This window comes from Otolemur garnettii, unplaced genomic scaffold (genome assembly GCF_000181295.1).
Source record: "Otolemur garnettii isolate 467f Iridium unplaced genomic scaffold, OtoGar3 scaffold00030, whole genome shotgun sequence".
Taxonomy (NCBI): domain Eukaryota; kingdom Metazoa; phylum Chordata; class Mammalia; order Primates; family Galagidae; genus Otolemur; species Otolemur garnettii.
This window is the reverse complement of record NW_003852425.1, coordinates 5,851,781-5,864,415: the sequence shown is the minus strand read 5'-3', so window position 1 is coordinate 5,864,415 and position 12,635 is coordinate 5,851,781. Positions and strand designations below refer to the sequence as shown.

Below are 12,635 nucleotides of genomic sequence, written 5' to 3'. Positions count from 1 at the left end.
ATGGAATCTTAAGCCTGAGTGCTTTGTAGAATGTTATTTGCCATCACAGTTTTACATGTTTTTATGAAAGAGTATTTGTGTCAGGCAAGTGCTGTACAAAGATAGTTATGGTCCTCGGGTCCTGAGTCAGTCAACCCCAGGGACGGACAAACAGGCAATATTTTCACATATTCTTCTTACCCTGCTTTATGTTGACGTAAACGTTCATTTTAAAGCTGCTTTATTAATTTTTGGGTAAAAAGTGTGATTTTTTCTCAAATTTTCTCTATTTTGATAAACTTTAAGTATAGCTTAATAAATGAGCTATCAAACTAAAGTTTGAATTTTAAGGAGCTATTATAAAACCCACAGGAGGATAATTTAAGACTGGAATATTTTAAATGTTAGTGTTTTTTTATCAGTGCCATTCCCTGTAGTGATGAACATTTTGGAAATTCTAAATATATGTACATATATATATAAATATGTGTGAATATATGTATATACATCTACATATATATTTCATTATTATTTTGAAGCTTTGGAAGATGCCCTTTTCAATGAGGAAATAATGAAAACCTTTCCCTAACAGGCCATTGAAAGAATTTCCCTTTGGCATAGAATTGTATCGTTAAGTTATTAAAGCCTGATCCCAAAATGGTTTTTCAAAATGATTCTTGGAAGTATTTGCAGAATAACTAGATGATTTAGAATAATATGTCAGTCTTGAATTTTTCAAATATTATGTGATAAATGATCTGGGGAAAAATGAGACGCCTGAACTTCTTGACATCATGGGATCAACAGGCTTATCATTTCTGTGCTGGGACAAAGACCACAGTGGAGAGAAGCATTGCATTTGACTACGGCAGCATCTAAGACTGGCCAGGTGTTGGGATTTAACAGGAGCTCCTGCTGACTTGTCTGTTCACTTTGTTCTGACGTCGAGTAATAGGCTTTAACAACACTTGTCATTACTTCTTTTCTAAAGCAAGGTCTCTTGTCTCTCTCTCTCTGCCCCCCACGCCCTGAGTTTTTCTTTCATTGTTTACTTGAATAGAAGAACAGATGATAAGCCAAGAGAAACCCAAACCTTAGCTTTACTAGGTTGGCTTTGTAAACTCACTGCACTTTCTTCATTTTGTTTTCCATGCTCCAGCATCTTGAAATGGCAGGTTGCTGCTCTGCTTATGTTTTCCTTAAGAACAGAAGTGAAATGGGAGATAAGTAACCAGGATACATTTTCTGACTTGGGTAAAAGGAATATGACTCATCTTGTTAAAGGCATACAGGGATCTTAATTTCAGAGAGGAACATATGTTAGTCCCAACTGTTTCTACATTGATTGTGGTGGTGACAAGCTTTGGGGAAAATGTTGTAAGAGCATACTGATTTTCATTCTTATTCATTTTATGAAACGGAATGGTCCTAGAAATAGACACTGGGTGGACAATCACATTATGCCATTACTTAAATTACTATCACCACGAAATGTGTTGGCAGGAATTTACCTTGAACCTAGAAAGCTTTCGGAAGTGAGCCAGCTTCATCTTGCCTAACTTTAAAAGAAAGATCACTTTTTTGAAACCTGATTCTATACCTATCAAATTCTGTTATGATTTATTAAGAATCTGGAAGGTAGAAGTTAATGGTTCCATAATTAAAACTTAAGCAATCTTTATTTAATGTAAGCCCTTAATTTAAAAATAAGGGCTTTGTATTTGAAGAAAAAAAAGTGTTTTTAATTGGCTCTTGGGGCACAACCTAAAAGGGCACAATTAGGATAATGAAGTGAGGTAGACAGGTAGTAGTTTCCATAATTACTGACTTGTCAGATTCACGTGTTTCTCCAGTTTGCAGCAAAATGTTGTATTCGTAATGTGTGCATCTTTGGGTGAGTGAAAGGGCGCTCAGTGAGAAATGGCCCAGCAGCAGGAAGGAATGGAACACAAATAAAAGAATGAACAAGAATGAACACAAATAAAAATTGACTTTCTGAGGCTCTTGACACCAGTGATTTTCCACTCTAGCTAGGATTTTGATTTCTTTCCAGAAGGATCTCAGCAGTGGCCACCTGCCAGGGGAGAGCAATATTCAAGTTCTTGTGCCAACTGGCCTCTCTCAGCTATCTCTCCAGCAGTCAGGAGCCCCTCAGATTTATATTCTCTACCTATTAAACAACACTTGTGGCCTCCAGTCACTGAGGCGTAGCTAGGGACACACCTGCAACAGGTGTGCTGCGTGTCAGGCACCTGCCTTACCACAGAGGGTGGACACAGTGGCTTTCGTGGGTGGTCACTGATGTCTGCCCTAATGGTTTGGATTTTGTGGTCGATGTTTGAAAGTCAACAAAATGGGTATTGATGCTTCCAAAGGCTGTTCCTTTTCTCCATTGTTACCCAGCCCTAAAATCACATCATTTTCATCATCTGCTTCTGGCACACAACATCAAGATAGCCATCGGACGCTCTGCCCTTACTGTCCTTGTTTTTCATTTCTTGACTATATTCCTAAGTAAATGAAATGACCCTGCTAAGAACTTTGACTCTCTTGCTTTAATGGAAAGCAGTTTATAGAGTTCGCTGTAGTAACTGCGAATTCTCCTTCATGTAAAGCAGTGACTCTCAGTCGGGTGCTCACACCTGTAATCCCCAGGAGGGTCTCTTCAACTCAGGAGTTTGGGACAATCCTGAGCAAGATCACGTCTCTACTAAAAACAGAAAAACTAGCTGGGTGTTGTGTCAGGTGCCTGTAATCCCAGCTATGTGGGAGGCTGAGGCAAGAGAATGGCTTGAGTCCCACCCTGGCACTCTACCCAGGGCAACAGAGTGGGACTCTGTCTTGAAAAAGAAAAAAGAGAGATTTACAGCACTACCTTGCTGCATCATGCATATGCAAATGCCCATAAATAAGAATAAATCGTCATTCCTCAGGATCTGTGAGGGCTGGTTCAAGAAAGCCAACTCCATCCCCACAGATACCAAATCCATGGCTGCTCAGACCCCTGATATAAAATGGCGTAATTCTTGCATAAAACCTGTCCATATCCCCATGTATTTTAAATTTTCTCTAGTTACTTATAATACCTAATAAGGTATAAATACTGTGTAAATACTTATGCTATTTACGGTATTGCTAATTACAGTAATACTGTATTGTTTAGGGAATAATGACAAGAATAAAAGTCTGTACATGTTCAGTACACCATGGTTGTTCAGCAACCATCTAGTTTTGATCTGTGGTTGGTAGAACTCATGAATATGGAGGGTCTACCGCATGTGATCCTAAATGTAGATGTGGGTATTATGAGATGAGGTCAAGGGCAGGAGTATATCAAAGCTGATCAAGGTTCATAATTGAATAATCACTTAACTCTGATTTTTTGGAAATAAGACAACTAAAAAAATCAGAAGGCTAACTCAGGTGATGTCCAAACATATCGTTCTCATTTCTGAGATTGATTTCTTTATAAAACTAGATGGGGGGATACCTTCAACCCTCTGGAGATATATTTATATATATTGGCTTATCATTAAGACGGTGTCTCCACATTTAGAATTATCGGGCTATGGGAAGACAGGGCAGTGTATTTATTTTCTCCTTTTCCCCACTTCTCTCTCACCAGATTTGTCATAGCAACTCATTCAGTAAGCCCCAAATTTCATTCTTTGGTCTACAACTGAATAACTAACAACATTTATTAAGTCAAATGAAAATGATTTTAGAACTTTCCCATATTCCAACTACTTAAGAGATAATCGCTTTTCACAGCTGGGCTTACTTCTTTCCAGGTTTTTTTTTTCCTTCCCCATTGTGAATCCATTTTAAAAAATGGGAGCATGTTGTACAAAAATTTTCTAACTTGCTTTTGTAAAAATTATATTGTATCTAAATATTTTACAAATTATCATACAGTCATAATTATGGTATGGTAATTTAAATGATCATTCTTCACCATTAGATATTCAAGATGTTGACCCCCACATTTTTAAGGTGTAAAGTTACTATTTTAGCTTGTGATTTTTAGATCTACTGGGTAATAAGGAAAACTAGGTTACCTCATGGGAATTTGAGACTCTCTATTGGAAGGCCATCCTGTGAGCGTAAGGAGAGCCTACTCTTTTGCTAACATAAAGGGGATTCTGTTAAAAAGTAGTTAGAAAAGGCTCAAGTGTGGAAAGGTCCACAAGTTCCCCACCGTCCTCCTGTTTGGGCTTTCTCCAGTGGGCTCTGGCCTGTGCCCTGTTTGTCCTTTGCTCTCTGTAAACCCACTGAGCATAGCTTAGCAATCTCAGCTCACTGTCCTCCTCTTAGGCTGGGGTTCCTCTGGAGGGGGCACTTCCCTTCCATAGTCCCAAGGTAGCTTCTCCATGGGCCCCTTCCCTAACAGTAGGTTTCCTGTGCCTGACTGGTAAGGTGGCAGTGGCATCATGACCTGGTGTAGGCCCTACTACAAGTGCCCTCGTCCTACCTGTTGCTGGTCACTGGGCTGTCAGCAGAGAAGAGCGTCACAACTAGGATGAGTACACTTTGATAGCAGAGGGGGAGGACTGTAATCTTGGGGTACCACATGGTGTCACACTTACTGTTCCAAGAGATCAGCACAGTGGCCTATCATTTGATAAGGAAACTGATGTCTTTGCCCTAATGAAGACCTATCCCCTCTCTGGTGGTAGTAAGCCTCCAAAATAGTAGGATGGTTGCCCCTTACCTAACCTGTTGTCTAGGTATGATCTCTCTGGTTCTCCTGTGATCCTTCCTGCTATGCATGTGGAACAATTTGAAGTTGTGTGTGCGCTGAGATCTTTTATTCTGGGTATACTGAAGTTGATTGGCCTGAAGGCCTGCTGGTCTCATCCTGAAAAAACATCACAGAATGTTACTCTTGGGAGAAAAATCCTTATTTCTATTCCAGACATGTATGCTAATTTACTCATTTATTATTTGTTCCTATTGTAATGATGGAGATACAACTAATTTGCTCTGTATTTTTAATAAGTCTGAAAATTCCTCAAGTTGTTTTATTTATTCTCATAGAAATGTTTTATTTGAATATCATGCTTTTGTTCTGAAAATACGTGAACTAAGTTTTATAACGATTTCAAGGCACGTTGCTTGTGTTTGTTAACCATCTATTTTGTGTACTACTTATTGAAGACGCTGAATACTACAATTTTTATCTCGAGAAATGTTTGCACTTGGTACCAGACACTTTCTCATGTGGCTGAGAGGGAAAGTAGTAACTCTTTGGGCTTCTCTTTTCCCCTTGTTTTCAGGGTGCTGGTTGCACGGCCCTGGTGGTAGCTGTAGTGGCAAGGAAGCTAGAACTTACCAAAGCAGAAAAACACGTGCACAATTTCATGATGGATACTCAGCTGACTAAAAGGGTAAGTCGCTGCCCACGTATCTTCAAATGGAATAGTTTTGTGTTTTTTTCAGTGTTAGGAAATATGGTTTTTATTTTGACACCTGAAGCTGAAATGGGTTTAGAAGTTGAAGCATTCCTATTTTATCACATTTTGAGAAGAAACTCTAACATTAAGTCAATTAGGAAATAATTGGACAGTCTTAGTATTTGTATAAAAATAGATGACATACATCTAAACACATAGGCCTCCTGAACATCAAGTACAGCATGTGGAGAGAGCACTGTTGGACTGAGCAGGAAGCAATATACGAGGTCTGACAGTTAAATTCACTCATTCCTCCTAGAAAAAGTGCTACACACCTCACTGCTGAATATCACCGCGGTAACCTTTGAAGTACTCCCTAGGGAAGCTATGCACCTACGCCAGCACCTAGTCCACCCTTCCAAGTAATTGTGGAAGTCTTTTTCTGGACTGTCCATCTTTTTGGAATGTCAATCAGCGCTATCACCATACAAAGGTGTGAGAATTAAGTTCATGAACTTGACACTTGTGCTTACATTGACAGCACTGTGCAGACAACTCAGTAAAGTGTCATAACCTCAGCGTATTTGTGTTGACACATGGCAGTGTTTGCTGACTGGATTTCATTATTGTTGTTGTAAATGTTTGTGTGCTGTATGATAATATCAACTCTTTAGAGAAAGAGTTCCAAAACTGAAGGGTGGACTAGGCACTGGTGGTAGTGCATAGCTTCCCCAAGGGAGTACTTTGAAGGTGACCGTAGTGATATTCAGCCATTAGGTGTGTAGCACTTTTTCTAGGCTGAGTCACAAACTTAATACTGTCAGTGTAGAGTATCAATTTGGGGGGGAGGTGATTGAACAAATGCTTTACTGAACTTGTGGGAACAAATCACTATTCTAAAGGTAGAGCTGAAAAGACAAAGAAGAAACTACTAGTAACTTTTTGAAGCCCCAGGCAAGAGTAAAGCCAATAGGCACTTTCTATGAGTTAAAGGCTGTCAGAGAAAAGTTGCAAATATTACAGCATCTGGATGAAATAGCACTGTCCACTTACTAGGAACAGAGGAAAACAGTGACCACTGTGTTTGCCCCTGCTGTGTGCCAGGCACTGCTCTAAAGGTTTTTCATCCTCATCACAACTTTATGAGGGAAATAGCATCATGCCCATTTTACAAAATCAAGACACAAAGGAGTAGGTAACTTGCAAGGTCATCAAGGTATAAAGCCATGTAGCAGGCAAATGATCTGTAGTAGACTACATTTTAGCCTTTCTTGAGACAAAACCCAAAGTCAAAAATAATGAAAAATTGTTTTATAGCATCATCTTGCTACATACATGTGTAACATAACCATAGCTCAAATTGGAATCCAAACAGCCTGTCCTTGAAAGAGCCAAATCCATTGTTATCTGCTGCCTTCACTCGTAAAAGAATCAATAGGGATTTTAAGCATAGTTCCAACTTTCTGCGTTTTCACCCATTCTTGATTTTGGTTGGATGTATGAAAGCAATCTCATTTAATTTGGTAAATACCTCTTAATAGATCAGCCATATTTAGTGCAAGTATTTATTTATACAGATTATATTTGTGAAATGGAAACCCACATTCCCATTGCCTTGCTTATGCTTTCTGAGTCTTATCGGACTTCACTGCAGTTAGTAGATCCACATTGACAGTCAATGATCAAAGCCTCTGAATTTCAGATGCAGTGTTTTCAGCCTGGATTTACGACTGTGGAATGTCTCCTCCATGGGAGAGTGGAGGAAGAGAGGGGAATGAGGAACTGAATGGAAGGCTGGGTTTCTTTTTTTTTTTTTTTTTTTGAGACAGAGCCTCAAGCTGTCCCCCTGGGTAGAGTGCTATGGCTTCACTGCTCACAGCAACCTCCAACTCCTCCAACTCCTGAAGGCTGGGTTTCTTTTTCAAAGATCTCCTAGGGCATGAAAGTCTGTACATGTGAAATTAGTCCACATCTAATGCAGAAATCATAGCAGGTGTTTTGTTTATTTCATCATACGCTTGTTTGCTCCCTTCAGGGTTCTGTACTGCACACTTTGTGTTTAAAATTCACAAGTTTCACAACATCCAAAGAGCACTTCTTTTAAGTCCCACATAATCCACATTATTTTACCATGAAGATTAAAGTTAATGCCACACTTAAGATATTAGGCAGAAAAATGCTTTAAAATACTATGTAGCCCATATGTTTGCTGTAAATCTTTTCAGCAGTTAAAAAAAAAATGAGAGAATGACATATAAAAAAGCCAAGTTAGCATGTTTGGGCAAATTTCCCCTGTTTCACAAGCAGATCTTCAGTTTTACTTTAAGAAGGAGGTATAGAATTTATTTAAATGTTACTTTAGAATATTGACTTCCTGTGTCTTCATTATCAACATATCCTAGACTTGCCAAAGACAAGGGTCTGGAGTACAGAATCTGCAGTGTCCCGTGGCTTCCTCCTACCTTCAGTGAGGCTTTTTGTTGACTCTGTCACAGAGGTCACCCAGTGTCATTGGGGAAACGTTTTTTCATCTGGGTCTCTCAGCCTCAGCGCTAGTGACCTTTCCAGCTAGATCATTCTTTGTTGTGTGAGACTCTCCAGTGCTTTTTGGATGTTCATAAGTGTATTTGACCTCTGCTCACTAGACAGCACTGCCCTCCTGCTGTGACAGCAAAATTGCCAAATGTTTCCTAAGGGGACAAAATCGCCCGCAGCTGAGAACCTCTGCTTTAGCTTTTTGTTCCCTGGGAATCTGACATCTTGGAGAAGACTGGGACAGGTCTTCTTAAAAGATGTTTTTTTAGTCTACTGCTATAATTCCTAGCTTCCTTGGAATAATATATACTCGTTCAACAAAATTACACTGCGTATCTAGCATAAGTGTAGTTCTGTGTTACCTGACAGGGACAAAGAGCATCTATTCTACTCTTAAAGAATTTTAAGCTTTTAGAGCATTGACCACTTGGAAAATCACATAAGATCTCTGATGTTTCCTGATTTGCAGAAAAATGCTCTTGCTGCTCATGGGGTCCTCTAAGGCCCGGTCAGAGGCCCCTTTAGAGAACTATGGGTTCAGGACCTTCCTTTACTTTTTATGAATGGGACTCAGTTCCCTAAACTGACCAAGTTTTCTGATGATTCTACAGCTTTTTAAGGCTAGGGAAACTGCATTTTGCATATAGAAATTCTAATGGTGTATATTACCAAAGTATCTTACATGGAGGCAAGGGCATAAGATTATTTTTTAAAGAAAAGTATGAAATACAGAATATTCCAATGTGTCGACAATGTCTACCAAATTCACCTAGATCATACATAAATTAAGGAAATGAAAAGTTTAAGGGTGTGGTCTACCTGGTAAAAACAAAAACCAAACCCTTGGTTAAAATAGTGTATCAACAATCAGTGTATCATTAAAAAATAACTGATCTAGAAGTAAAATTTAGGGCAGAGGTTTATTTTAGACTCTGCTGCTTTTGTAGAAAAAAAGTTCAAATTTGTATAATAAGAAAAATATAGCATCTAAACTGCCTTCCTGTGCTGAGTCTCAAAGTTAAGCAGACCCTATGGTTTTCTGTCTAGTAGAGTGTCCATCACTCTTCACTAACCTTGTCTGGGACAAGGCAAGGGAGGTAGTCAGTGTGGGGCTTCGGAGGCCTTTCCAACTGCAAGACTTCATCATTTGATTCCCCTGGGAGGCTTTTTGTCACAGGTTCTCATACACTTTAGGTAAACTTCCAATAGAGTGTTTCATGTAGAGTCAGATTGCCTGTAGAAGCTTTTAAATTGAGTACTGTTCTAGTTTCAGGATTTACATTCTGCATAAGTTGATCATGCTTTATTAAGTCTATTTCATTAGTGATTTTTAAAGTGCAGCTACTTTGCAATATTTCTTAGAACTGGAGACTCTTCCAGGTCTGAGAAAGCTACTCCAGCATTTTTACAGGTAAATGTTACTACGTAAAGGTACAAAGATTAAAATGACAGAGTAAAACATACATTTCCAGTTTATGACATTTATCCCATTATTACACTAAACACAATATAAGACAATACAGCACAAAGTAGCCCTCTGAAAGTCCTCAGCTTAATGAGTATCATTTATTTGGAGCTTGATAATACTTGGTTATTTATGGAAATTTACAATGGATCCATTTATAATTTTGAATTCTAAATAAAAATTGTAAAATATTGAATGATCTTTTATGAAGAACCAAGAATAAATATGGACCTAAAAGCCATACACGGTAGCTCAGATGAAAGATACACATTCAAACGTACTCTTGACTATCAGACAGAAATACAACTATTCCTTAAAAAGCTACTTAGAAGAAATCGTTTTTTTTTTTTTTTTTCGATGGTTAACAGGGATAATGGCCATAGACATTCTACGGAATGAATATGACTTTAAAGAAAAAGCAATATGAATGTTAAAGATTATTCTCCCAGGAACAAATGTAACTTTTCAAGCCTTTCAGTGTATATCTTTACTGAATCAATTTCCAGGAAAAATTATTCACCATGCACAAATTTTCTGGGGACTAATTTTATAGACACATTATTCCTCTGCACAACTCTATTAAACAAGTAAAATAGTATATTTGAAAGTAGAATATACTATTCATTGCAAACCAGCATTAAGGAAGATTGGTCTGTGTTATTCAAAACATTTCCATGACATTCTGCAATTCAGAAACTGCCAACAGTTACATATATCCAGAATAATCTAATTATTTCTAAATGAAAGCATAACAATAACATGTAACCTGGCTTAGTGAGACAGGACTGGCTATTATATTTTTAATCAATTTGCAGCGTTTGCCATGTTATATGCTTTGGAAATAGATTGTTACTATTCATTCAGTTCTAAACAACAAGGAAATCTTGGATTTTGATCCTCAGAATATCAAAAATGCTTGTTTTTAAGTTGCTAGATATACCACAAAGGAGAATCCTCCATATTACTGTCCCTATTACTTATTAAGACTTCTTAATAAGATTGGGCAGTTAGATAATTTTTTTTTCCTGCATGTCTTTTAACTCTAGAGGATTTATTCTGTGTAGTTTTTACCTTGTCCTTGGCTCCGCAGACCAGTGGTTTAAAACATGAAATGAATGGCTCACGTTGATTTTGTCCTGTTCTACAGCCACAATGGTCATCCAGCCCCAAGGGAAAACTGGGAGACAGGATTGGGGGCATGAGCAAAGCCATCCCTGCTGCCCTAAGGGCAGTGGAGGGTACATGGCAGCCTGGGACCTCCCGTGGACCTGGCAAAGACAGGAAGTATTATGCTGAAAGGCTTCTTAAGGGAGAGGCACAAGGGGAAAAAAAACCAAAGAAGCAGAAGTTAAAAATGAAGACTCGAAGTGGTAAAAAAAAAAACAAGGAAAAATATAAAGAAATAGGCTTTTTAAGGCAATGTTGTCATTACCAAAGTTACAGTTAAAAGTCTAACAGTCAGCCGTGCTTTGTAAGTATATTATACTTAAAAATCTTTTTCATCTTACTACGTATGGTTTTATCATTTGATAGTTAACTGTGAGTCAGCAATATCACGTTTGTGGCCTTTGTACCTGTGAAAGTCATTTTAAGGAATATGGCTATGAACTGTTCAGAGTATAGTAGGTGTATTCCTTTTAGAGACTTTGTTTTCTCAAATTATTATCAAAATACCTGATTATCAATATGCCTTTCAAAATGTTTCTGATTTTGATGAGAGTAGATCATTAGTGAGGGAGAGCAAATGTTCTCATAGTTCTTTTGTGCCGGGGGTGAGGGGTAAAGAGGGTCTTGGTAACAAGATCATCACCCCTTCCTCTCCTTACTTTTTGAAAAATAGGAAATCGATTGTATTTTATAGAAGTTTGAAGTCATTCATTGGCTCTAGAATTATTATAGCCACTTACATTTTGAGGGAGAGCTGTGAATCCTTTCACAGCCCTTCTCTGTGGAAGACAGTCAGGACATTTTGTTGAATTCATTAGTGGAAACGTACTGACCCACTTAGATCCTCAGTCTCCTCTGAATCTGTATACCCTTCTTATCAAGATGGGCCTTTGGTTGATAAATATGGATCTGTGGGTCATAGTAAGACACTTTTATTTCTAAATTGTATGAACTATGGTGCCCACTTGACATTTACAGACATTTATTTGGTACCCAGCTACACCCAAAGCACTAAGCTAGAGAGACACAGAGATTGGGGACATGGCCCCGGGCCTCTGGGAAAGGGAGTAAGGAGGGTTCACAGGTCACTTGATTAGCAGGGTAATTAAGGAGACAAAGGAAACTTTTCCTCCACCTCAACTTCCCTCTCATTTAATGATCAAGAACATACAGACCTGCTTCTCCCACTTTTCCTGAAAGTCCACTTTCATGTTAAATTCCTCAAATCTGCAAAATACTGAAGTGCTTTTGGTCCTGTCCCCTCACTGCCCTCTGTTTCCTTTCAACCCTAACAGGGAAAAGAAGACCCTACTATTAGACTCATATCTGACTAAGACACAGAGGGTGTTTTCTTTTTTTTTTTTTATTCTGGAACATATTGTTTTATGACTGTCATGTTGAAAAGTAGCAATTAAATATGATGTTTTTTTAAGAGCTTTACTTGGGTATTTGAAAACCTATTAGGGAGCTAGAAAAGGGATGTTTCAAAATAAATTCACTTATTTTGAAGTTTTTAAAAGCCTCTGCAGGGATTTAATTTTCAGATGAGAAATCATTTTCATTTAAGCCTGTCAGCTAAAGTGAGTGCTTAGTGAATACAAATCCTGCAGCAGAGGGCCTCCAGGGCATGGCTGGCCCCACTGAACTCTGAGGTTCCGCGCCCCCTTCAGCATTCCCCCCCCATCCCAAAGAGAAAGAGTCATGTAAAATGCATCAAGAATAGACAGTGAATCGCCTTTCTAAAAGTTTATAGGCTTTATCAGTACATTAGCATTTGCTGTTTGTGGATGGGAATCCAGAACCCAAATCAACTGCCGTGTCCTACGCTGAGCATTGCTGCATGTGGTGGTTATGTTCCCGTTCCAGTTACACCCAGGAATTTTTCCTAGCTTTCAGCTTCCTCCCCAGGCTGGCATCTAGGCAGAAGTCTTCTCTGTGCCTGGGAATGGTAAAATCAGAGCGGGGCCATCCATCCAGGTATCTACAGAAGCTCTAAGAGCTTCTCTTTCCTGACAGGGAAAAGCTGTCCCAACCCCAGGGGCTGCTGGCCAGTCACTAGACATCAACAATTCATGCTGCAGCCCTTGCTTACCGCT

At 38.8% G+C, this 12,635-nt stretch overlaps 1 protein-coding gene across 4 annotated transcripts in view; it reads left to right on the top strand.

Annotated features, from left to right (window-relative positions):
* KCNN2 (potassium calcium-activated channel subfamily N member 2) overlaps nt 1–12,635 on the top strand; it is a 138,026-nt gene that overhangs the window by 114,581 nt on the left and 10,810 nt on the right. For all 4 annotated transcript variants that reach the window (XM_003788910.3, XM_023512692.1, XM_023512691.1 and 1 more), the window contains one exon: nt 5,256–5,366. In XM_003788910.3, coding sequence (XP_003788958.2) covers nt 5,256–5,366 — 111 coding nt within the window. The remainder of the gene's footprint in view (nt 1–5,255; nt 5,367–12,635) is intronic.